Source organism: Mustela lutreola, chromosome 10 (genome assembly GCF_030435805.1).
Source record: "Mustela lutreola isolate mMusLut2 chromosome 10, mMusLut2.pri, whole genome shotgun sequence".
Lineage (NCBI taxonomy): Eukaryota > Metazoa > Chordata > Mammalia > Carnivora > Mustelidae > Mustela > Mustela lutreola.
In genome coordinates, this window is record NC_081299.1 from 30,167,560 (window position 1) to 30,194,290 (window position 26,731).

The 26,731-nt window shown below is 52.3% G+C and overlaps 1 protein-coding gene across 3 annotated transcripts in view; it reads left to right on the top strand.

Moving 5' to 3' along the window:
* Nucleotides 1–26,202, top strand: part of BMP8A (bone morphogenetic protein 8a) — a 40,058-nt gene extending 13,856 nt beyond the window's left edge. Inside the window, exons 2-7 of one of the 3 annotated variants that reach the window (XM_059136441.1) lie at nt 259–448; nt 846–994; nt 8,798–8,992; nt 9,759–9,838; nt 10,408–10,518; nt 17,741–26,202. In XM_059136441.1, coding sequence (XP_058992424.1) covers nt 259–448; nt 846–994; nt 8,798–8,992; nt 9,759–9,838; nt 10,408–10,518; nt 17,741–17,890 — 875 coding nt within the window. In that variant the 3' untranslated portion in view covers nt 17,891–26,202. Of the gene's footprint in view, nt 1–258; nt 449–845; nt 995–3,162; nt 3,501–8,797; nt 9,063–9,758; nt 9,839–10,407; nt 10,519–17,740 lie in introns of those variants that run through there. The other 2 variants (XM_059136443.1, XM_059136442.1) reach the window with 2 other exon arrangements.
* The last annotated feature ends 529 nt before the right edge of the window (nt 26,203–26,731 follow it).

Below are 26,731 nucleotides of genomic sequence, written 5' to 3' on the forward strand. Positions count from 1 at the left end.
TCCCAGAGCCAGCAGGGGAAGGCTGGGGCAGGCTGGGTTTGGGGGTTGGGGGTCAGAAGCAGAGGCAGCTCTTGCTGGCACCATGGTGTGCTGGGCCCTGTGCCGGACACCTCAGCGATTGACCCGCCATGCCTTCTCAGCACCAGGAGACAGAGCTTGGGAGCAAGTCCCCTTGCAAAGGAGGGAGCCGTCCCCATTTCCCCCAGCCCCAGCTCTGTCCAGAGCACAAGTGACCGAAGGCCCCACTCTATCTCTCAGTGGAGCGTGACCGCACACTGGGCTACCAGGAGCCCCACTGGAAGGAGTTCCGCTTCGACCTGACCCAGATCCCAGAGGGCGAGGCAGTCACAGCCGCCGAGTTCCGGATTTACAAGCTGGCCAACGCCCACCTGCTCAACAGGACCCTGCACGTCAGCATGTTCCAGGTGGTCAGGGAGCAGTCCAACAGGTGCCTACCCTCACGCTGCCTCCTGATGAAGCCTGGCCGAGGAGGGGACACTTCCCAGAGGACAGAAGGGGAATTCCCTGGGGAATACACCCTCAGAGGCAGAAGGATATTTGGCCAAGGCCTCATGTCAGGCCCAACATAGGTCCTGCTTCACATCCCTGCCATGCTGTTCCGGCTGTGGGACCATGGGCAGGTCACTGAGCTCCCGAGCCTTGGTTTCCACACCCCTGCTGGGCCCAGTAGCATTTTGTGCAGTACATACAGTGAAAGAAGGCACACGGGGCGCCCACCCGAAGCCAAGCGGGATAGGTGCCCCACACAGCGTCCCCCGGGTGGGCACTGGAAACGCAAAGGCAGCTGTGCCAGCCCTCAGTTAATTGTTTTTTCATGTCCACAGGGAGTCTGACTTGTTGTTTTTGGATCTTCAGACGCTCCGAGCTGGGGACGAGAGCTGGCTGGTGCTGGACGTGACAGCAGCCAGTGACCGCTGGTTGTTGAGCCGGAACAAGGACCTGGCGCTCCGCCTCTATGTGGAAACGGATGATGGTAAGGCTCAGGGTTGGGCAGCAGACCTTCTCCTGGGGGCTCTTCAGTGCTGCTGGCACAGAGCCAGCTGCAACCACCTCCTTTGGCCCTGGAGGCCTGGCCTCTCTCAGCCAGCGACTGGGGTGATAATCTCCTAACCACTTTGGGTGCTCACTGGGGTGCAGAAGCCACGGTACCCACAGCGGGAGCCCCCTACCACGCTGGTCTCCTTCCTCTCCTTTTGCAGAACCAACATTTCAGTCACTAAGAGAGAGTCCATGTTGTCCCTCCCCAAGAGCAGCCGTGTATGTGGGCGTGTCCATACTGGGCACGGCCGAAGGGAGGCAGTTACACCCTCAGACTCGGAGCAGAGAGGCCTGGGTTTGAATCCCAGCTCTTCAGCACCCTAACCTGGTGAGCTTGGCAGGGTACTTACCTTCAGGGTCTCAGTGTCCTCCTCTGTAGAACAAGGGTTCACATCTTCATTCATTCCCCAGGCAGCTGGGGGAGAATCTCCTTCATCGCAGGCAGTGGAGTGGAGGAGGGAGAGGCAGGAAGTGGGCACAGGATGGTGGATCTGAGCTACAGCAAGGGGCCGCCATGGCTGGAGCTGGGTGGGCAGGGGCGAGGTGGGAGAGGAGACTGAGAGCTGCAGGGCACATCCTGAGTGTGGGTGAACCCGGGCCCCGTGTCAGAGTGGCTCCCTGTATTTCATAGCAATGGAGGATGACGGGATCTGAGTCAGGTTTTTAGAAAAGAGCCCTCTGAGACAGCCCCTGGAGGAGGGCATCACTTACCCCGGTGCTTAGTGAATTAGGCTTCCCATAAGTACAGTGGGGACGGGGCAAGCGAAGTGAGTTCACAGAGGAGAAAGATGATGGCACTAACTTAGCAGGTGACCAAGGCTCAAGGTGTCCTGCACCTGCTGTGTCCCCTTGACGTGATGGAATGGGAAGGGCCCTTCATCTCGTTCATCCCAGAACCCCACCTGACCATGGGAAAAACATCAGACAAATCCAAATCGAAGGACCTGCTACAGATGCCTGACGAGTGCTTCTCACAACTGTCCAGGTCGTCAAACACAAAGAAAGTCTGAGAGATAGTAACAGCCCGGGGAGCCTAAGCAGTTGTAGCAACGGAATGCCATGTGGGATCCAGGAGGGGACCCTGGAGGAGAGAAAGGACACTGGGGAAGACCAGTGAGGTCCGAATACATTGTGTTTAGTTTATCCTCGGACTTAGTGTTGGTCATTTAGTTGTGACAAGTGCACAGTGCTAATGTCAATGTTGGCATTTCCCGGGGAAACGGGCCTGAGTATCTGGGAACTGTCTGTACTGTCCTTGCGATTTTTCTGTAAATGTCAGCTGTTGTAAAATAAAAACTTAGTGTGTGTGTCCAACAAAGGTCCTGTCCCCCTGCAGTAGTCTGGGGGGGACAAGAGCAAAGTCGGAGCAACAGGAGCCACGAGCTGCAGGGGAGAGTGGAGACGTGCTTGTTGGTTGGTAGCAGCAGAAATAGAGAAGAGGGGATAGAGGAGGAATGATGGAAAACGTGGATCGAGCCAGTGGCCATTTTTAATATAATCGTTATATTTTCCTGCCTGAGTGTGGGTAGTGGACGGGCAGGCTTGAGGGAGCAAACCAGGAGGCCTTTTTCGGCAGCGATGTTATTGAGAGCCCTGGTTGACATCCAGATGGAGAGTCAGCTAGGACAGGTGAGAGCTGGGGCACAGGTGGGAAGCGCCCACATCTAAGTGGCTTGAGAGGCCTGGAACCGGAGCAGGTCTCCTGGGCAGGGGTGTGGATGGAGAAGGAAGGGGACAGTCCAGAACTCTGGGGCCTCCCCTATGGAGAGGGCTGCCCAGAAGGGGTGATGTGGAGGATCTTTCCATCCCATGGGGCTTCTGGGGTGGAGAAGGTGGCCTTCCAGCCAACCTGAGGGCTCAGGGTCAGTCTTCCCCTCATAGACACCACCAAGGGGCCTCTGCAGGCATGGCTCCCTCCCCCATCGGGTGCAGGGTCCTGGGTTTGGGTCCTGCAGGCTAAGAGGCACGATGCTTCCCGAGCCTCTTGGGAGTGTGGAGGGGCCAGGACGTCGGGGGTCACCTTGTCTCCACATAAACACCCTGTGTGCCCTCCCTGCTCTGTGACGTGGCAGCTGTGGCAATCAGTCAGTCATTCATTACCAGGTCCAGAGCCAGGAGGCAGAGGGCATGATGGCAGCCCTTCATCGGTTCGCCAGATTGTACACGAACCCCATGGAGCTTGGGAAAGACATCTCCGACAGTGTCAAGCTCAGGGTCATGGCTTTGGGCTCTGCAGGATTCCAGAGAACCTGATAAAGGTGCTGCTCAAGATACATGTCAAGGAAGCAGCAACATGGGGGTGGACGACTTTGGGCTGGGCGTTCTCTTGGAGACCAAGCAGGCCCCCCATATCATTGGCACTGAGCAGGGGAGAACCAGTGCCTGTCCCGCAGCTGGGGCTGGAGCTGCCACCCCAGGGCCCCGGGGGAGCACATCCCTAAGGGGTGCACAGGGGTGCCCCTGTTCTACAGGCCCATAGCCTACAGGATCCTGGTTCAGGAGAGAGGTGCCCCCATCAGGTACTCGCAGGAGGTCACATGGCCCTCAAGAACCAGTACCCAGAGGTGAGGGACTTTCTCGGGGACCACTGTCTTCTGGAGCGTCCATCTTGGTGGGTTTGCTTTAGTGAAAGGGTGAAAGGCCCACTGCGGAGGAAACGTTATCTTCAGAAGAAGCGCCAGGAGTTCCAACATGCCCATGAGCAAAGCTGCAGAAACCTCCATGATGGGGGCAGAGGAAGCTACAGGTGTGGGCATGTCTGCCCCCGAAAATGTCCAGGTTCCTAACGCTGATACGGCCGTGTCATCTGGAGAGAAAAGTATGAGAAAAGAATTGAACATCTCATGGTGCAGCCAGAGGAAGGTGAGAAAGCCAAGTGTGTGGGTGACCCCAGGGCCTGGATCATCACATGGGCAGCTCTTGAACACGAGGATGGCATGTGCGCCACCTGGGGCATAGGAATCCCGCTCCTGCCCAGCAACTACATCAGCCCAGATGTAACTATTCATCTTCACCGTGAAAATGGGATCCTGGGCTTCCTTCCGTTTCCATTAAAAGAGGAGGTGGATGCAGATCTCATCACTGCGGGTGAGCAGACAGTCACCATTTCCCTCGGGAGCTGTTTTTTCTCCCACGAAGACTCATCTGTAGTAATTCGAGGGGACACCTCTACCTCACCATACTGGGAGCCGTGCAGGTTTCCTGTCTGGTGACAGGCTAACGGGGTCACCCCCAGAAAGAAGGGGAGCAGCCTGGAGGGAGCCATCGGTTTGGTGTCCAACACCAAGGCCAGAATGGTGGTCACCATGCAACGCCACACCAAGGACAAGGGACCCCATGTCTTGGAGAAATGCACTGGGCCGCTGACCAGGGCACTGTGCGGACAAAACCATCCTCAAGAAGGCTGTGTTCCACGTGCACGGGAAGAAAGGCCCCACGCGGATCGAACTCTGGGATGGCCTGATGGAGGACAACGTCAGAAAGAGCTCGGGCAGCCCTTTGCCCTGTCCCCAAACCTCAGACCCACACAGCAGGTGGCAGCCTGAGCTGGGAAGGAAGCCCCGGTCACAGAGGGTGGGTTTCACTGGAAACCAGAGGAGGTCTGGTCACCTCTCTCCATGGCGCTGGCTGTCTGACCTGCTTTCCCACCGCCAGACTATTCTGCCAAGAGGGATATGGCTTTAATTAAAAGCCAAAGAAGAACGGAGCCCTTTATCTTGTTTGTTCTGTACTTCCCAGAATGGTCTGGTACCATCGTCAGGCGCTGTGAACGCCCTCCTCACTGTGCTGTTTACATGACATTGTGTGCAGCTTGAATGAGCCCACGGGACAGCTTTCACAGAAGGGCCTCCCCTTGTGAATGAGTCAGGAAACGTGGGGGGATGGGGAGGAAGGCGTGACCACCCCCATACCCCCAAGGCCCCACTTTGCCAGCACCGTACGCCCCGTGACCTGGGGGATGCTGTCCGGGTGAGCTTGTCTTCCTGCGGCCCCTCTGACTTTTCCTCTGGGGCCTCCGTCCTCTGGTCAAATTCTGTGTCCCTGCGGCCTCCCTCTTCCTCCCTGCACGTCCTCCTCCTCGTGGCTCGATGGGTGTGTCTGGAACGACAGCAAGGTTGTCTTGCTGGGCCAGAGGACTGGCAACGCAGTGACAAGGTTCCCCTGTCGAACAGCCGTCCCTCCGTGTGCTGTCGAAGGCTGCGGCTTGTGGGAGGAGGTTCTAGAAACCTAAGACGGATTTCTGGGTTTTCTCACCCTCAGGCATGGGATTCCTTTGTCGCCCAGGACACTCAGACCCTTTCTGCCTGTTGTGGAGCCCTAGACCGGCCTTTTGTCACTACTCCCTTGTAACACAAGAGAGGCCGTGGGGTGTTTCCTCCTGAACATAACGGGTTCATACACATGCCCGTGCAGCCATGTGCAAGTCCAGATGTGTACGTGTGTGTGAGGTAAAAAAAAAAAAAAACCTGACACAGAGTACAAGGCACATTCTCAGCGTAGCTCTCAAGGGCACACAACCATCAGAGCAGGTGGGCGAGAACTGGAGATGCTAGCTGGTGAAGGAAGGCCTTTCAGGGAGGCCTCCTTGGAGCCTCACCCCGAAGGAAGGGCCAGTTCCTGGAATGGAGGGATGCGGATACCGCTCCCGAGGGGCAGCCTGAGGGGTGGGGTTTAGTGGCCAGGGACCATGACGGGGTTGGGTGTGGAATGGGAGGGCAACAAGTGGATGGACAGTGGGGCACCTTTTGGGGCTTCTGCAGAGGGAACCTGATTGGCCCTGGGCATCAGTTTTCCAGCAGCAGTGTGGACAGGCAGAGCTCCCCAGGAGCGTACAGTGAGATGTGTGAAGATGGTAGGAAGAAGGAGAAGGGTTGAGTTCCTCATTCTCCCATGATGAAGTAAGCAGGGGAACAAAAGCAGACTGGATACATAGCTGGGATTCTCCGAGGGTTCAGACAGGCACCCCAGTTGTCCTTCAGCCTGGCACATGGTCACCTCCGTGACCACAGGCTGAAGTGGGGCCGGGTCTGTGGGAAAGAGCCAGATGGCGCCCAGAGCAGGAGGCCTGGGGGAGAGGCGGGAGTGATCTAGGCCCGGCACAGTTTGGGGGTAGGTGAAGGAGGCCTTGAGCACCTGCCCCGGGACAGGATGGGGCTGGCGAGCTGGCAAGACCTCTGGGCGCTGATGGAGCAGACTGAGAAGTGGGGAGAGGCTGGAGGACTCATGGGTGCCCCTGGCCCAGAGAAGCAGCATATTCCATCAGGCCAAAGGGGAAAGGCCACAATGTGGCCCACGCTCTCAAGCATGGCTGCACACACCTGTCAAGTGCAAAGGGGCCTGCCAGCACCCTCACAAGGTCAGGTATAGAGGCAGGGACCCTGGGCCCCAGAGGCTCCCACCTCTACCTTTCTAGAAGGCAGCCTTCCAGTGCCGGGCAGCCTAGGGCATCACCAGCTAGATAGCTCAGGCCTTCCCTGCAGCCCATTCTCTGCCACCGGGAAACCCCAAGAAGATCCTTGATCAGATGGGTGCACAAGGAAAGTGAATAGTGAACACAGCCTCAGACGAGATTGCCCTCCCTGGCTCCTCGGTGGCCAGTTCTCTCCAGGAAACAGGGACAGGACAGCAGCACCCACAGGGGTGGAGTGCTGCCCAACCCAGGGTCATGGAGTTCCACTCCATGTGCCATGTTAACGACAGTCACCCTCCTGCTCCCATCCACTCTGGGCTCCTCGTGGCCTCTGGCATTGCCCCTCTGCTCACAGGCCATATATGTGTCTCGTGGCTCCGTGTCCTTTAGATTCTGCTGCTTCCTCGTGGCTGACTTGCTGTGACCCAAACTCTTCCGAATGGCTTCTCTCTGGGCTCCTTCCAGGGTCAGCTCCTGCTGCTGCTGACCTCCTGTCCAGCAGGATTGTTCCCAAGTGAGCCTCTAATGGGTCCAGGGCATTTGTGTGTGGCAGGTGATGTCATAGGTCAGAGTTCGGTCTCTGGACTGATTCGTTGTTCAGTCAACTTGGCCCAAGGACATGGGCCTACAGCATAGCTATTGAAGGACTGACCTTTACCAGCCGAGCACACTGTGGGTGAGGCAGGCAATGCCCTTGACCTGTGATGTATCCCAGTGACTCATAATAGACCCACTAATGGAGCAAACATAGGTATTTGTACATGTGGACGTCTGTATACTGTATGATAAAGGCATGTGTTTCTATACATATGTGTGTGTGTGTGTCAGGGTGGTCACATCGAGGGGACAGGGACACGGAAGGGGAACAGTTGGCTCTGCATGTTATAAAGCATAAAACTGAGTTAGTAATCCTCTCCTGTTGTTTAAGAAAATTCCACAGGAAGAGAAAATGAAGGGGTCTGTGGCACTCTCGTCTTCACAGTGGAAGCCAGGAAATAACTGACGTGTTTAAAGTGAAGCTAATATCTAAATATTATGGTGTATTTTCTCAAAGTATTTTATACATTTGAAATGCTCATTGTGGAGACATTTTAACAGCAGTGAACATGTTTTTGTGAAAAAGTTGAAAAAAAATATAGACATTCATGGTCACCATTGTGTAAAACTTTAATTGACATAAAAATATTCCAGAAATATGAAAATGCTGTGTTGTAGTGTAGAGAGATTTCAGAGGGATCTTTTTTTTTTTTTTTTTCTCAAAGGTTACTTTACAGTTGCTATTGTATTACTTGGACAATTAAAAAATCAGAGGCAGGGAGCCTAGTGGCTCAGTCAGTTGAGAAGCCTGCCTCACTCTTGATTTTGGCCCAGGTCATGATCTCAAGGTCATGGGATCAAGCCCCACCTGGGTCTCTATGCTCAGCTGGGAGTCAGCTTGAAATTCTTTTCCCCTTGTCCTCTGCCCCTCCCCAACCAAAATAAATAAATAAATGGTTAAAAAATTAGGAGGTCCTTTGGAAATACAAAGAGGTACAGGAAGTTAGTTTTATTGGTAGAGTCAACATTTCCAGGGATCATGTCTGTGTTTCTTAAGGCATCCTCATCTTGAAGCAGCTTTGGAGCCAAATCCCATTTTCACGGGCATCCTTCTACCTAGCCAGACCCACAGTCTTTTCTTTTTTGACCCACAAACCTGGGGTTATCTCCTTAAATGAATAAGATCTTGGGGTCTGGAATTAGACATGGGCTGAACCCTAGCTCTGGGACTTTGCCCTGATGTCGCTGCCCTGCTGCCCCCGGTGTCCTATTTGTGGGCATCAGGGGACACTTAAGGCCCTGCTCTTGGAAGCAGCAGACAGAACAAGCCCTCGCTATGCCCTGGCAGCTGCTCCCATCTGCTGGGGCACAATCCATCGAGTCCTCCGAAAGTATGGGGTGGGCGGGAGAACTCTGGCTTGAAGCTCTCAGACAACAGTGGGAACCATGGTTCTGTGCTCCCCTGGTGGTGTGGCTCCAAAGTTTCCGAATGAGACATGTGATCCAGGTTACTGTGGAGACACACAAGGTCACAAGTGGGAGTCACTCAAACCAGTTAAGGGCTTCACAGATGGCAGTGTCGACCACTGTCACAAATGACGTCCCTGTGTTGGCAAGGCCCCCCTCCCCTGTCTCCCTCGGACCTTTTCTCTTGGGTCTCCAGATGAGGAAACTGAGGCCCTCTGCCTCTATGCGCCAGAGCCCGTGTAGGCTCTAGTGGAAGGGTCCCCGCTGTCCCCCGTGCCCGGCCCTGCCTGCGAGTGACCGCACTCTCTCCTGTCTCCATCCCAGGGCACAGCGTGGATCCTGGCCTGGCCGGTCTGCTGGGGCAACGGGCACCGCGCTCCAAGCAGCCTTTCCTGGTCACTTTTTTCAGGGCAAACCCCAGTCCCATCCGAGCCCCTCGGGCAGCCAGGCCCCTGAAGAGGAGGCTGCCGAAGAAAACCAACGAGCTGCCGCACGCCAACAGACTCCCAGGGATTTTTGGTGAGGTCCAGGACGGGCCTTGGGCTGGGCCCCAGAACAGCTCCAAGGGACAAAACTCTCCAGGCCGCCTGTAGGTTCAAGCCTGTGCTCACCCTCTAGCACTTTCCGGACACCTCCTTTGCCTCATGTGCCCTCCCTGTCCCTGCCACCCAGAAGCGCCTTCTCAGACCTCCTCTGGCTCACCAGGGCTTTTTCCAGAAGTCTGTCAGCACCAGGTGCCCCTTCCTCCAGGCACTGGTGGCTCTCAGGTCTCCCCTGGGGACCCTGAGGATCCACAGTTGTTTATGTGAAGGTCTCCCCACCGGACCGAGTCCCTCAGGATCGGGGTGGGCCTACCCTGCCCTCCTGCCCTCCACGGGGAGTCAGCCTTTGGCCTCCATGGAGCCACTCAACCCGGTGGAATGGGTGTGGCAGGAGCAGTTGGAGGAGGTCAGGAGGTGTCTCTGCAGATGAGGAGCTGCCTGATGGCCTGGGGCCCCCTACCCTGTGCTTTGGCGCCTCGGGGGCCACAGGTTGGAAGTCAAAGGAGGCTGGGCTCAGTGCAGGGTTACTCTGTAGCTATCAGGAGCCACCTGAAGCCATGGGTTTCTCGAGCTGGGTCAGGGCACCAGCAGAGCTGCAGGATGGGCTTTATGACACCACATGCCTTAATTCCTCTTCATTTATTCAACAAATGTACCCAGTGGGGTGTCCCTGCCCTGGGAGCCTCCAGGGGTAGCTGCGTGAGCAGGAACCCCAGAAAAGACCTGTGCTTCTGTCCCTGCAGACGATGTTCACGGCACCCACGGCAGGCAGGTTTGCCGGCGGCATGAGCTCTACGTCAGCTTCCAGGACCTCGGCTGGCTGGTAATTTCTGACTGTCCTCCTCCTTCTTAAATGATGGTCCCCACCCAAACATCCTAAGTGTAGCTCCAGGAGGAGGTAGAATTATGGGTGATTTTCATTTTCTCATGCATTAGGCTCTTCTGTGTTTTCTGAAGGGAGAATATCTTACTTTTATTGTGAGAAGTGCTTCTTGGTAAAAACCATGAAAAGAGGGATAGTTTGAATCCTCAGCCCTAACAGGCCAGATCTGCAACAGGGAAACGGAGGCCATGGTGGGCAGTGCGCCTGTGCACCTGCTGGGACTGCAGCTCTAGGAGGCGTGGGCGGTAGGGGCAGGTGGGGAGGACAAGGCCCGGGCTGACTGCACATGAGGGGGACAGAGCTGTGCCCAGCCCCACCTGCTGAGAGTCTCCTGGTGGTGCCCAACCTCTTGGGGGAGCCTGTCTGAAGGGACCCTGGGGTTGGCTGACTGGCCTGGGGCTGAGGGCTGGGTGCGGGGCAGTCCCGAGCCGTCCTGTGCCGGGTGCTAGATTCAGGAGCTCAGGAGGGGGCATCTGGATGGGACTCACCTTCTCCCCTTACACCCCCAGGACTGGGTCATTGCTCCCCAAGGCTACTCGGCCTATTACTGTGAGGGGGAGTGCTCGTTCCCACTGGATTCGTGCATGAATGCCACCAACCACGCCATCCTGCAGTCCCTGGTCAGTACTGCGTCTGTCTGGTCCGGCTCCCGGGGACGGGGGTTGGCACGGCCCGGTGAATGGAAGCCCCTGCCAGGGGGTCAGGGGGCTCTCTCTGCCCAGAACCTTCCCTGCACACATGAGCAGGGATGGCCCACGCCTGGAGGGAAACGGGTGCCTGTATGGCCGTGTAGACGCCTATGCACCTCAACCTGCATATACTCGACTTACCCTGACTGCCTGTGCACACCAACCTCTGTGCACTGCACACACACGTGTGAGGACACCACAGACAGTATGTAGGTACCCAGATTTACAAGACATGCTTGCTCATGGTCAGACACACGACACCTGCGTTAACAGTCGTGCATCCCTCCTGGGGCCCATGTGCTCCGAACACACACATCACCGTGTGCACATGAGTGACACGCACGTGCGCTCAGCCGCCTGCTGCGTGCGTGTGCAGGGAGGGGCGCGGGTGTGCCTCGCTGAGCTGCTGGGCTCCGGCCTCCCCTGTTCACCTCCCTACCAGCGCTTTTTCCCTTTGTGCTTTCCACGGACGGTATGGCTTTGGGTGCTGTGGCCGGGGTACCTTCACAAGCTGAAAAACCTATTGAAATGATTATATGGTTTTATCCCTTTCTCTTATTGATGTATCAGATTGACTGCTTTGTGAATATTGAACAACCGTCACGTCCAGGGAGTAGATTCCACTCAATCATCGTGAATGATTTTTTTAATGTATTGTTGGACTTAGGGTGCTAATATTTTGTTGAAGATTTTGCATCTATGTTCATCAGCAATATTGGCCTATAGTTCTCTTTACCCGTGGTGTCTTTTTCTGGTTTTAGGATCAGGGTAATAATGTTGGCCTTGTAGAATGAATTTGGATGTTTTCCTTCCACTCTTCTTTTTGGGACAGTTTGAGAATAGGTGTAACCCCTTTCTAAATTTCTGGTAGAATTCACCAATGAAACCTTCTGGTCTTGGACTTTTGTTTCTTGGGTGTTTTATGATTACTGCTTCAATTTCATTGCTGGTAATTGCTCTATTCAACTTTTCTATTTCTTCCTGCTTCAGCTTTCATAGTTTATATGTTTCTAGGAATTTATTCATTTCTTATAGGTTGTCCAATTTGCTGGCATACAATTTTCATAATATCCTTTTATGATCTTTTACATTTCCGTGGTATTATTACTCCTCTTTCACTTCAGATTTTGAGTCTGCTTCCTCTCTTTTTTTTTTTTTTGAGTCTGACTAAATGTTTACTAATTTTATTGATCTTTTCAAAGAACTAGTTCCCGGTTTCCTTGACCTGATCTATTGTTTTGTTTTACTAAGTATTCTCTGCACCCAAAATGAGGTTCAAACTCACAGACCCAAGATCAAGAGTCCCATGCTCCACCAACTGTGCCAGCCAGGTGCCCTGTCTCTTTCTTTCAATTCTACTTTGTTTACTTCTGCTGTAGTCTTTATTATTTCTTTCCTTCTGCTGGTTTTGTTTATTCTTTCCTTAACTCCTTTAGGTGTAAGATTAGGTTATTTGAGATTTTTGTTTGTTTCTTGAGGTAGGACTATATTGCTATAAACTTCCCTCTTAAGACAGATTTTGCTGCATCCCAAACATCTGGGACAATTGTGCTTTCATTTTTCATTTGTTTCCATGTATTTCTTAAATTTCCTCTTTGATTTGTTGGTTGACACATTCACTATTTGATAGCATGTTATTTAACTGCCATGTATTTGAGCTCCTTCCAGACTCTCTTGGGATGGATTTCTAGTTTCAGAGTATTATGGTTAGAAGATATCTGGTAGGACTTTAATCTTTTTGTAATTTGTTGAGACTACTTTTGTGGCCTAATGTTATCTGCTCTGGAAAATGTTCCCTGTGTACTTGTAAAGAATGTGTATGAAGGCAATGTGTAAAGAATGTGTATGAATGCATTGTGTATGAATGCATTGAATAGATGTTAAAACCATCTGGTCAAATGTGTCATTCAAAGACAGTTTTCTTATTGATTTTGTTCCAATGAGCTATTAATGTGACTGGGGTGTTAAAGTCCCTGATATTACTGTATTATCATCAGTTACTTCATGTTTGTTATTTACTGCTTTATGTATTCAAGTGCTCCCATGGTGGGTGTATAAATATTTATAATTGTTATATCTTCCTTTTTAAAGATTTTATTTTATTTATTAGAGAGGGAGCATGAGTGGGGAAGGGGGCAGAGGGAGGAGATTCCCTACTGAGCAGGGAGCCCAATGCAGGGCTCAATCCCAGATCCCTGGGATCATGACCTGAGCCGAAGGTAGAGGCTTAACTGACCAAGCCACTCAGGTGCCCCCCACCTTTTAAACAATTGTTTTATCTTCTTGTTGGATTGTTCCATTTATGATTATATAGTGTCATTCTTTATCTCGTTACAACCTTTATTTTATTTATTTATTTTTAAAAGATTTTATTTATTTGACAAAGATCACAAGTAGGCAGAGAGGCAAGCAGAGAGAGAGGAAGGGAAGCAGGATCCCCACTGAGCAGAGAGCCTGATGTGGGCCTCCATTCCAGGACCCTGGGATCACGACCCGAGCCAAAGGCAGAGGCCTTAGCCCACTGAGCCACCCAGGCACCCCACAGCCTTTATTTTAAAGTCTATTTTGTTGCATATGAGTATTGGTGTCCTGATTTTATTTTCATGTCTGTTTGCATAACTGCTTCTCCATCCCTTTACTTTCAGTCTGTGTCTTTAGACAGCAGGTGTCTTTAGATCTGAAATGAGTCTCTTATGTAGGCAGCATATATATGGGTTTGGTTTGGTTTTGCATCAATTCCATCAACCAGTCTTTTGATTGGAGCACTTAGTCCATTTACATTCAAAGTAATTACTGATGAGGATGTGTGTATTGCCATTTTGTTACTTCTGTTTCAGTTGTTTTTATATTTCTTAGCTCCTTTCTTCCTTTGTTCTCTTATGACTAGTGGCTTTTTTTAGTGACATATTTGGATACCTTTTCCTTTAATTTTTGCACATCTGTTACTGGGTTTTGATTTGCAGTTATCATTAGGTTTGTACATAACATCTGCTGCATAGAGCAGTCTATATTAAATTGATGGTTGTTCAAGATGAGCCCATTCTTTACAACCCCCCACCCTTTTCATTTAGGTGTATGTTGTCCTGCTTTACATCCTTTTATTTTCTGAGTCCCTTGACTGATTTTTATAAACATACTTATTTTTACTGCTTTTGTGCTGAGTCTTTTCTGTCCACTCAAAAAGTCTTAACACTTCTTATAGGGCTGGCTTAGTGCTCATGAATTCCTTTAACTTTTGGTTTCTGGGAAGCTCTTTATCTGTCCTTCTATTTGGAATGATAGCTTTCCTGGATAGAATATTATTCCTGGCTGCAGGTTTTTCCTTTCAACACTTCGAAGAGATCACGGCACTCCTTTCTGGCTTGCGATGTTTCTGCTGAAAACTCAGCTGATAACCTTATGGGGTTTCCCTTGTATGTGACTGTTTTTTTTCCTCTCTCTCTCATTGCTTTTTTTTTTTTTTTTTTTTTTTTTTAAATTTCATTTACTTATTTGACAGAGAGAGAGATCTCAAGTAGGCAGAGAGGCAGACGGGGGGGTGGGGGTGGGGAAGCAGGCTCCCTGCTGAGCAGAGAGCCCGATATGGGACTCGATCCCAGGACCCTGAGACCATGACCTGAGTTGAAGGCAGAGGCTTAACTCACTGAGCCACCCAGGCGCCCTCTCTCGTTACTTTAAAATCTCTTTATCACTGCTTTTTGCTATTTTAATTACTATGTGTCCTGGTGTAGCCCTCCTTAGGTTGATTTTGTTTGGGGATTCTCAGTACCTTCTGAATCTGGATTTCTGTTTCTTCCTTCTACTTCTTCAGCTGTTATTTCCTCAAATAAATATTCTGCCTCCTTTTCTCTGCTTGTTCTGGGATCCCTATAATGCAGATGTTATATGCTTGATGGTGTTGCTGAGTTCCCAAAGTCTACTCTCATTTTGCGTATTTGTCCCCTCACCTGGTGAACATGATTACTTTCCATTACCCTGTGCTCCAGGTCCCTGAGTCATTCTCTGAGCCCTCTGGCCTACTATTTATTCTATCTGGTGTGTGTGTTTTAAAAGTCATTTGTTGTGTCCATCTCTGGTCCTCTTTTATCTCTTTGTTAGGAGTCTCACTGATATTCTCTATTCTTGGCAAGTATGGGATCATTTTGATCACTATTTTAAATTCTCTATCAGGTATATCATTTACCTGTTTTCCTTAGGTCTCTTGCTTTGGTTTTGTCCTGTTCTTTCATTTGGAACATGTTTATCTCCTTATTTTGTCTAACTCTCTGTGTCTGTTTCTCTGTGTTAGGAAGGTCACCTATGTCTCCTACTCTTATAAGTAGTGGTCTTCTGAAGAAGAGGTCCCGTAGTGTCCTACAACAGTGTCCCCTGTTCACTGGAACCTGATGCCTCACAGGATGTCTCCTATATGTGTTGGATACAGCCTGCTGTTGTGGCTGAGCTGCTTTTTCTTTCAGTCTGATTGTCCGTGATGGCTCTCTCTGCCTGTTGTGGGTAATGTTTGGTCTCTGTGGCGGTGGAGGGCCAGTCTGGGGCCACGGCAGCCTTGAGTGGAGTCATATCAGGCATTTGTGAAACGCAGCAGCACCAAACCACAGGGTGTTTTCCTGTGTTGTCCCCTGAGCAGCTTTTGTTGGTGTGTGGGGCCTATAATAAGACCCGCTGTCTGTCCCCAGTCACCTACTGGGGCGCAGCCTGACTGGTGCATGTAGTAGTCATCTTTGCCTGGGGCAGGAGTCTCGTTGGGGGTCCTGTGGGGCTGTGTGCACACCACCGTGCTTATGGTACAACCTTGATTGGGCTCCAGCCCAAGACTCTACTGGAGGGGGTGGGTTTGCCACACTCATGGGAGGTGGGCTACACAGTGTTTGCCGGGGTGGGAGGGTGCTGTGCTGGTGCTCTGCAGGAGGACAAGCCTCTGCAGGAAGCGAGGCCAGCCAAAGCTCAGGGGGGCTGGTGGGAGCAAGGTTTGTGCGACCACCCTCTCTCTGCAGGAGGGGACCCACGGTGCTGGAACTGAGGTGGGCATGGCTGCAGGAGGGGGGTGGCAATGTAGGTGGGGGGTATTGTGGGTTCCCCACAGGCTGTGTATTTATGCTGGGGGACGGGAGGGAAATGGTGCCTGTCCACTCCTTTGTTCCCAAAGGAATCCCCCAACATCTCTGTGCCCGGGATCACACTCAGTGGTAAACAGCTCTCCCTCCCCTATGGCCCAAGGTTTCTTCCAGCTGCTGCTTCTGTGTTGGATCTCTGTGGGCCATCTGTCCCACTGTCTCCATAGGCAGGGACTCTGTTTCCTCCAGCCTTCCCAGAACCAGGCTGCTGAATTTTCAAATTCCAGGATTCAAGTCCTGCTGGTTGTAAGAACTCATGAAATTCAACTCCTCTGGTTTCCAAAGCCCAATGTTATAGGGATTTGCCTTCCCCACGCAGCTCCTTATTAGTGTTTCTGTCCCCTATCTCAGACAGATGCCAGGCCTGGGGAGCTTCCTGCCACGCTTCTGCCCTTCCTGCTCTCTTCCATGTGGCCTCTTCTCTGCCTCTGGTTTTGGAGTTTGTTCTGGTCCTTTGGTCATTTTCTGCCTTACTTACAGGGATAGGTCATCTAGCTGTATGTGCAGGATGGAGTGAGCTCAGGGTCCCCCCCCCTCTGCCATCTTCTACCAACTCTGCCATTCCTAAGTGCTTTAAATGTTCTTGATTCTGGGGTTGAGATTTCTTTCTAGAATGTTTACCTAGAATCCCAGTTCCTGGTATCCCCGAGCCTATTTGTCTAGTAAGAGGTGGTTGAAGGTGAGGCCCCCAGGGGAGAGAAACTGCACCTCACTGACAGGGGCTTCGGCTCTGCAGCCCTGCATTCCTCGCGTCAAGTGGGATGGATATGCTGTCCCCAGCCCCCCGAAGCCACCTTCCGGGAGGAGCTCAGGGGTGATGAGACCTGTGAATCCCCGGGCTGTCCTTGATGCACGTGCTTCATGCTCCTCCTGGCTCCTGGGCGCCTGCAGCTCCCAAGTCAGGATGGCTCGATGGGCTCCGGCTGGAGGTGTTGGGTGGCCAGGAAGGTGATGCTGGAAGTGGTCAGAGGCCGAGTCACAGGGCCTTGGGGTCCCACTTATGGTGCCAGGTGGGTGGACTTAATCCTATGTAAACTGAGAGGCTGGTGCAGGGGGTTAGCAATGAAGTCTCCGGAGCTGACTTACTCTAGAAGCATTGCTCTGGCTGCAGTGTGCAGGTGGGCAGGATCAAGGGTGGGGCAGGCAGGGAGCGGCTTGGGGACCCTGTGGTCCCCTGACAAGGGGTGGGGCAGGGCTGCTGTCCAGAGTAGGTGGGGGTGGGGGTGGGGGTGGGGGTGAACCCTGGGGTCTGCAGGTGAACCCAGGGATAGGAGGCCTTGTCTGGGGACAGAGTTGCTGTTGGAGTAGAAGGACTGCTTTGTTGTGCTTTCCCGTGGGTCCTGTTTGTCTACCGGCATGTTCCCCGTCTCCCTAGCCCATCCCACCACTGCTCAGGAGAACTGTTTTTAGGAGGCCTGAGGCCACTCCCTCAGCAGGCTCTTTGCTGGCAGTCAGGCTGTTAGGAGGGTCACAGGTCCCCACACCTGGTCCCTGTCCTGCCGCCGAGAGCCACGTGACTCAGCATCACACGTGGCCTCCACATCCCTGGTCTCCGTCTGCCCAGAATAGGAGCTGCCTTGGAGGTCATTGTCAGGGCTGGGAAGTGCTTTGAGGATTAAGAGCGCCGGACACTCTGGGGGCAGACCGAAGATTCTGGGCTTTGTTTGGTTCTGGGAACATTCACTGGCCCACATTTGGGAGGGGAGACAGACGGCAAACAGCTAATGGGGACAAGAGATGATCAGACACATCATGAAAGCACAGAGAGAGGAGCAGAGGGGACCTCGGAGGGCTCCTGGGCACACCATGTGCTGGGGTGTCCTGTCTGAGGGGAGCGGGTGGGCCCTAAGGGCAGCGGGCCAGGGCAGGGGTGAGGGGCACAGGGTGGGGCAGGTCCCCGCATGAGCACCTGCCTGCACTACAGGCAGAGGATGGAGCAGGGGAGGGTGAGTGGCCAGAGACTCTGGGGCCAGCGAGGGCGGGGGTGCCAGGGCAAGGCTGCCGTGTTCACACCTTTGCTGCCCCCCTGCTCCGGCCAGGTGCACCTGATGAAGCCAGATGCAGTCCCCAAGGCGTGCTGCGCCCCCACCAAGCTGAGCGCCACATCCGTGCTCTACTACGACAGCAGCAACAATGTCATCCTGCGCAAGCACCGCAACATGGTGGTCCGGGCCTGTGGCTGCCACTGAGGCCAGTGCCCACCGCGGGGGGGACCCCCCGCCGAGGGTAGGCCCCTCTCCAGAGCCAGGAAACCTTCCAGGGCCATCACTGCTCAGGTGGAGTGGCAGGGAGGGCCCGCCACACTCCTGCCACAGCCTGCCAGGGTCTCCCCAGACCTCTCTGCCCCTTCCCCTGGGCTTTGTGGCAGATGGGCTGGCGCAGCTCTGACAGGCCTAACGCCCTCAGCAGCCCCAGACACACAGACCGCACTGGGTTCCAGTTGGAAGTCCTGCCTTAGGACGCATGCTGGGCCACCGCAGCCCAGACTGGCTGGCCCAGGCCCATCTGAGGGGCATCTGGAGCGTGAGGCCGGCTGGCTGGGCTCTGAGCAGGGAGGGGGCGTCTTCCCCTTTCCAGGCAGCACACTGGGCATTTCCAGAGCACGCACTCGCCTTCAGGACCGTGTATTACTAGCAGTTAGCACATTAGAAACAGAACAACCCGGACAGGCCTCGTACTAAGACAGACAGAAGCCAAGAGGGATGATTTATGGCGTGTCTTCCCCTCCTGTGGGGAAGAGGTGACCACCGCCTGCAGACGTGGATAACCTAGGGGGCGTCCAGTTCCCTCCAACTTTTCCATGTGAGGTTCTGCACTAAGACAAAGTTAGCTCTCAAGAAGTGATGACAGTGGCCACAGTGGGAGGTCCATGGCACTCAGGCCCCTGCTCCCCAGCTCCTCACCCACAGCCAATGTCAGTAAGCAGCCCGGGTGGATTTTCCAGTGACCTGGACTGGCCTCAGAACCTCAGCACAGAACTCCAGACACCCAGCAGCTTGAGCTCGGGTCCCCCTTCTGCCACACTAAGGAGCAACCATTTCACCCACAGACGGTACCTGGGCCACCGCAGGCCGGGCCCAGGGCCAGGGTGGGAACTATCTGGTAGAGTCCAGGACTTAAGAACAGGTTGTTCACCAGTCTGCACCACCCTGTGCGCCCAGGAGTGCCTTCCTATTTCTCAAGACCTGTGAGCCAAAGAAAAGGCCCCTGTCCCAGGGGAGTGACAGGCAGTAACAAGGCTGGCCCCGGGTGGGGAGGTTCCCGGAAACCACTGTTCTCCTTGGAGCAGCCGCCCCAGGCAGCTGGGCTGTTTATTTGATTTCTGACTTGCTAAGCCTGGAACAGAGAGAGTCCAGCTGCCCGAACCCTAAAATACTGTGTCATCAAAAGCAGCTCGTGGGCCCGCCCCACCCCACAGACACAGCCCAGCCCAGGTGGAGCCCCCCATGTGCCCAAGGATGAGTCCTTCAGGAGTCGCTCTGCACCCCGAGGAGAGGCCTGGGCCAGCAGGTGTGGACGTTGGGGCCCTGCTGCAGGACAGCGGCCCCTCCACAGGGATGGGGAGGGGAGTCTGGAGTGAGTGCAGAGGGAGACCCTCCTCGTGTACACCGAGGGTGCACCCAGACTATCTGCGAGGTGGGCAGTTCCCTAGTAGCACGGGGCTGTGACCTCAGGCTGGCAGGGATTGGAGCACAAAGTGGCTGGAGTGTCAGGAGACCTGTATTCTGGTTCCAACTCGGCCACTGACCTGTTTGCTATCCAGACAAGGCCCCTTCCAGATTCAAGCTTCAGTTTCTCTTCTGTGACATGGGGACACAGGACTCCTTCCTCAGCCTGAAACCCGGACCCTCCCTTCTCTGCCACGGCCCAGACATAGCTTGAGTCCAGCTGCCACAGGACATGAAACCTGCCATCTGGGGACCCTAGCTAATGGCTCTCTCCTCCCAGCATCAAGGCAGTGGAGGTTTGGAGACTTTGGACAAATGTCAGTATTTGGTCTCTCCAGCACCTAGCACATAACCTGGCATGCTCTGGAAAGCTTGTAAAATGAATGCTTTAAAGGTGCAGACTGCCTTGGCCACTGGGTATGCCGAGCAGGCACATCAGTACCATGATCTGAGTCCCTTTCTGTCCAACAGGCCAAAAGTAGACTGGTCATCGCCTTTCAGACAGACTTCTAGAACCTCCAGCCATCCAGGCAGCCACCAAATGGAAACCAAACAAAAAAGGCTTCAGAGAACAATGGATGCAAAGTCAGTAAAGGGACAGACATCTTGTTTACATGGTTGCCCTGGCAGCCCAGACTTCGTTCAAGGCTGCACATTAGAAGCCTAAGGCTGGTCACCTCAGGCCCACTGACAGCAAAGGAATGCTTCCAGGAAGAGAGGCCAGAGGAATAGCCAAGTTTGAGGCCCTTAGTGTATGTGGGGGGGGGAGGGGGGCACTGCTCTGTGTGCCTCCCCCGCCAGTGCATCTCCACCATTATAGCACAGCCCTGGCCGGATGCCAGCCCATCAGGCAAAGCCCTGTTCTTGGGTCTCTCTGAAGGGACGTGGATAACATGCTTCAAGAAATGCCCAGAACTACACAGGAAAGGGGGCTGTGAATAAGGCAGGGTGGGTTTTGGAGCCAGGAGACCTGGCATGGAATTCTGGCTCTGCCTCTTGTTAAACTGACCAAATTCTGAGGTAGAAGATTTTTCCCTCTGAATGGGGTATCGGTTCTGCCCTTCCAAGGCGATCAGGTGGGATCTGGTGCGTCCACGAAAGCACTCGGCACGGCGTCTGCATGGTGTCCAGTGACCGGCATCTGCCAGAGGTCTTAGTTTGAATGAATGTGTGTATCTGGGCCTCCCCTGTTGGCCTTGCTGTTAACACCTGCTCCTCCCAGAATATGTCCAGGAGATGTTGTGTTACTTTAAAGCTGCACTTTTCCTAAAAAATCTAAATGTGGTCCTATCTCGGGAGGAGGTAGGGACTCACACAGTCCCCTGCCTGTGGAAGTCCCAGCCTCCAGGGACAAACAGGGACTCACAGTGAGCCATGCGACCTGGCACCTCTGCTGAGGACGGAGCTGTTGTGTCCCCACTCCCGACATCCAGCACCGACCTGTGACCTCCAGGAAGCTGAAGTGGGGGTGTCCTGGAATTTCTCTTTTACTGGGAAGCCTTGAGCAAGCACTTGGTTCTTTAAAATTTTTTTCCTTGCTGAAGAAAATATTATGTGTGCGCCAGGGAAATTTTTGAAAATAAAAAGCAGAATACAAATACACATAATCCCAGCACACAGAGCTAAGCATTGTTAATAATCCCTTCCAGTCTTTTTCCTTGACACACATGTCTGTCTTTATATAGAATATATGGATTTTTTGCAAAGTTAGGATCATATTCTATGCACTACTTGATCTGATTTACTCAATCTATGACATATTTAGAAAATTTGTTATTAAATCTTCTTTGAAAACATAACTTGCAGCATCCTATCCCTTGACCTCTGTCCCAGTTCTGTCACCATTCTTTCCCTGGAGGCAGGTGTGGGGCACCCACGACCCTGCTCTCGGGAGCCCTGGCCCAGCCCCGGAAAGGCAGGCAGCCGGGTGCTCGGGTCACCAGCCAGGAATCTCGGGACCCTACATCTCACCACCTGCAGGGGGGTGGTTACGGGTGGACCCCTGTGATGGGGAAGCCCTCGCACAACAGAGAGAGTGCGGCTGCCACCCTGTGGTTCCCGGTCTGCCGGCTTCCTGCTGGTCCTGCCTTCCCAGGGCGACCAGGGAAGCAAAGTAAGGGACCCGGCCCTCCCACCTCCCAGGTTCACAGGGTTGTGACGGGTCCTCCCTCCTGGGGCTCCAGGCCAGCCTGCTCCCTCCCCTTCCCCACATGCCCTCCTGAGAGCCAGCCTTGTTGAGGACGTGGCAGACCTCTCTCCTCTCACAGACGTCACACCAGCCCCGAGCAGCTGCCATTATCCTGGCCTCACTGCTGCCTGTCCTGACAGCCATGACTGGGCAGCAGTGAGAGGGAGGCCTGGGTTAGGGAGCAAGGGTCCCTGCTGGGAATCCTGCAGGTGGAGATCCCAGCCACAGAGGTGGGCCCCAGCCCACCAGAGGGGGACGAGTCCCACCCAAAAGCAGAGGCCAAGGTTGGCCTACGATGCCAGAGACCGGGCTAGCAGCATCCCCTCCCCCACAGGAGCTGGCCTGGGGTCCCAAGCCAGTGGGCTTCTCTCCTCCCTTCCAGGCTCAACCTGACTTCAACCCAAAATGAGAACCAGCCCTGCCCAGCGGTTCCTGAGCTTCAAGCCTTATCTAGAGCCCCTGGCCGGCAGCAGGGGAGCGGGCGGCAGCCCTGGACATTGTTTCTGGTGACCGATGGGACATGCTGGGAGGTGGCCCGGCTGCCAAACACTGGTGTAGGCAGCGTGGTATGCCACACTACAAGCTGTGGCACCAGACTTCGATTTCCACTGGTTATGGGGTCCGGGGGTGGGAAGCATCTCTGGCTGACTCCCCAGCACCAAGCACACAGGAGTCTCCGGGCCTTCTCAGTGCGACAGTGCCGACCAGTGGGTCAGTGACTGAACAACGGGTGGCCTGGTGCCCATCACACTCACGGCCATGTGTGAGGGCACCAGTGGAGCCTAGCTCAGCTACCTTGCTGGCCTGGGAGCAGGGGACACGAGGACCGAGGCCCTCCTGCACCAGCTCTGACCTCGGCTGCTTGCGGGGGTCGGACAAGGGTGGGAGACGGCGGGGGAGGGTCTTGGCCTTGGAAGATGGTTCAGTCACAGCTGCAACCTCTGCAGACTCCTGGGACCTGGCTGGCGGGCAGCAGCACAAAAGCTAGGACTTATGTTATGGGAAGTGACGCCCTCAGAGGGGTGTGTGTGCACACTGCCGACAGCCCTTCGAGCAGGCCCCTCAGAATCTAGGATAACACCATGTGGATCCTTAGTTTTTTGCTCAATGGACAGTCAAGGAAATGGTGAGCAGAGCTGCTTAAATCATTTTAGATTGGTTTGTGCTTTCATTTCTACTTTGTAACCAGGCTAAGCCCCAGTGTAGCTCACAGTCTAGCCACTCAAAAGGTAACTGTGGATTCGTCTCGGGAACGCAAAACTGGTTTAACATCCAAAAAGCAATACGATACAGCACCTTAACAGAATAAAGTACAAAAGACACACAATTCTCTCCATAGACACGGAAAAGGCATGTTATAAAACCAACACCTTCTCATGATAAGCACTCAACAAAAAAGGAATAGAAGGGAACTTCCTGAGTCTGATAAAGAGCACCTACAAAAAACCCCCACATGGTGAAGACCAGATATTTCCCCCCTAAAGGCAGGAATAATACCAAAATGTCTGCCCTCACCACTTCATTCAACATTGTACTAAAGGTTCTAGTCAGGGCAAATGGCAAAAAAATGAAGTGTAAATTGCAGATGACATGATATGGTGGTATACAAAAAATCCTAAGGAATTCACTAGAAAACTATTAGGACTAATAAATTCAGCAAGGTTGCAGAATATGAAATCAATGTACAAAAATCAGTTTCTATACTCTAGCAATGAACAATCTGAAAATGAAATCAAGAAAACAATTCTAGGGGTGCCTGGGTGGCTCAGTCAGTTAAGCATCTGCCTTTGGCTCAGATCATGGTTCCAGGGTGCTAGGATCGAGCCCCATGTCGGGATTCCTACTCAGTGGGAAGCCTCCTTCTCCCTCTCTGCCTGTCACTCTCCCTGCTTGTCCTATCTCACTCTCTGTCAAATAAATAAATAAAATCTTTAAAAAAAGAAATAACTCCATTTCCAATAACAGCAATAAAATTAAAAACTTAGGAATAAATTCAACACCCTCGCTTCTGCCCTCTGCTGGCCCCGCAAAATGTCCGGGTCCCTGGCCTTGTGAGCTCCCTGTCTCCTTCTCCACATTCCTTGTCCCTTGTAGGCCAAGGGTAGGCTGGCTTTGCCCAATAAAGAGGTTTCCTGGGAAAAAAAAAAAAGAAAGAAAGAAAATATAGGTTTATACTCTGGTAACGATAAAATATTACTGAAAGAGGTGAAAGGAGACCTAAACAAATGGAAAGACCCCCATGTACAGACTGGAAAACTTAATACTGTTTAGATGGCAACACCTTCCAAACTGATCTATCGATTCAGTGCAACCTCTATCAAAATCCCAGCTGGTTTTTTTGCAGAAATTGACAAGTTATTCCCAAAATTCATGTGGAAATGCTAGAGACCTAGAATAGCCAAAACAATCTGAAAAAAAAGAACAAAATCATGGAGGACACACACTTGCCAAATTCAAAATGTACTATGGAGCTGAAGGATACATGACAGCATGGGACTGGCATGGGACAGATCTACAGATCAACGAGACGGCATAGAAAGGCCAGAAATACAACCCAGGGATGGTTTTATTGGCATCAACAGGGATGCCAAGACATTTAAACAGGAAAAGAACAGCCTTTTCAACAGCTGATCCTGCAACAACTGGGCATCCACATGCAAAAGAAGGAAATGAGACTTCTTTTCTCACACCATAACACAAAAATTAACTCAAAATGGATCAAAGTCCTAAATGTAAGAGCTAAGCCATAAAACTCTTAAAAGAAAATATAAGAGTAAATCTTCATAATCTTAGGTTAGGCAAAACTTTCTCAGTTATGATGTCAAAAATATACTGATGGAAGAAAAAATAGATAAATTGGACTTCAGCAGAATTAAAACCTTTGTGCTTCAAAGCACACTGTAAAGAAAGAAGGCAACATCCCACAGAATGACAGAAAACACTTGCAAATCATGTATCTGATAAGAGACCTACACCTAGAATATTAAAAGAACTCTTGCAATTCAATAATAATGATGATGCTAAGCTGAGCAGGCAGCTAGGTGGGCGGCGTTGGCGCGGACAGAGACAAGGAAGAGGGGAGGAAGTGTCTGGCAGGGAAGCAGCAAGAGAGCCCGTGAGCTCTGAGACCAGCATGGCTGATGGGAGGGCAGGAAGCCCTGGGACTGGAAGGGACAGGCGAGGGTGCTGGCTCTAAATGGGGTAAGACTGCCCCCTCGAGGCTACTTGGAAACTTCAAGGTTTATGTTTTGGTTGTTGGTAATCCTGGGGTGATATTGGCATTACAGGGAAGGGAGCAAGGAATCATTGTCTTGCAATGTCCCACGTAAGGAAGAATAAATCTTTTTCTTTTCTGTTTTTTTAAAGCAGGCTCCCTGCCCAGCATAGAGCCTAACATGGGGCTTGAACTCATGACCCTGAGATCAAGACCTGAGCTGAGATCAAGAGTTGGACACTTAACTGACTGAGCTACCCGGGTGTCCTAAGGAAGAATTATTCTTAATCCTCTCAGACTTTCAAATGCCCTGAGAAACATTCATGTAGCAGAGAATTATCTTAAGAACATAACTCCATTTTACATACAAATCCAAAGACTTATAGGAGCTCCTGGGGGACTCAGCTGGTTAAGTGGCCAACTCTTGGTTTTGGCTCAGGTCATGAACTCAGAGTCCTGGGATCAAGCCCTGCATTGGGTTCCACACCCAGTGGGAAGTCTGCTTAAGATTCCTTCTCCCTCTCTGTGTGCCCCACGACGCCCCCAACCCACTCTGTCTAAAATAAATTAAATAAAAAAATTTTTTTTAAGATTTTATTTATCCATTCAAGAGAGTGAGCAATTGGGAGAGCACAAGAGGGAGAAGGGGGGGGAGAAGCGAGGGAGAGGGAGAAGTGGACTCCCCCCGGTGCAGCGAGCCCGATGCAGGACTCGATCCTAGGACCTTGGGACCACGACCCCAGCTGAAGGCAGATGCTTAACTGACTGAGCCACCTAGGTGCCCAATAAATAAATAAACCTTAAAAAAAGAAAAAACTTTATTTTTTGCATTGAATTTTTCCAGAAACAGACCTACCACATAAACTGAGGAAACATTTAATTATTTTCTTTTTTTCTTAAAGATTTTATTTATTTATTTGACAGAGAAAGGTCACAAGTAGGCAGAGAAGCAGGCAGAGAGAGAGGGGGAAGCAGAGCAGAGAGCTGAGCAGAGAGCCCGATGCAGGGTTTGGTCTCAGGACCCCGAGATCATGACCTGAGCCAAAAGCAGAGGCTTAACCCACTAGGCACTCAGGCGCCCCTAATTTTTTTATTTTGTTCAGAATTTTACCAAGAGATTTTCGGTTTCAGAAAATCACAGTACTGTGATCCTGCCAACAGAACACCCCTGTATCTGTCCGCCCTGCTTACTGTGGCTCTCGGCAGAAGTGCACGTTTAAATATTTCACATGGGGCGCCTGGGTGGCTCAGTCATTAAACGTCTGCCTTCAGGTCATGATCCCAGCGTCCTGGGATGGAGCCCCACATCAGGCTCCCTGCTCAGCGGGAAGCCTCTCTCTTCCTCTCCTGCTCCCCCTGCCTGTGTTCCCTTTCTTGCTGTCTCTGTCAAATGAATAAATAAAACCTTAAAAATAAATAAATAAATAAATATTTCACGTTTAGTTGTGTCCAAGCATTTAACACACTATTTCATTAGAACTCACTTTCATTTTTTTCATATTCTAATCATATTATAATTTTATCATATTATAATCATGACATAACACTATTTTCTAAAAACTATGTGTTGGAAATATCTAAGAGCTGGGACTTTCATTTCCACCAAGTAAACAATCAGGTCCAAGAAGCAGACACTGGGCTAAGAGGTTAAGAAACCACAAAGGGTTGAGCTCTGCGTCTCTGCAACACCTCAGAGGTCGGGCGGGAGGAGGAGAGGGGAGACAGGCGCAGCAGCCAAGGAGGATCTGAGTGGCGGCCGAAGTGGACTGCAGTGATGCGCAGGGAGCCACTCAGATCTCCTTCAAGACCGCCCCCTCACTCTCTCACCTCCTGGGAGCCTGAGACGCTACCAGGCCCGGGAGAAGCTGCATCCCAGGAAATGTCCTCCGAGGAAGGGAGCTGCTCACCCCTCCTGGGAATCGGCCAGAATTCATGACCCGGGGAGGGGGGTTTCAGAGGC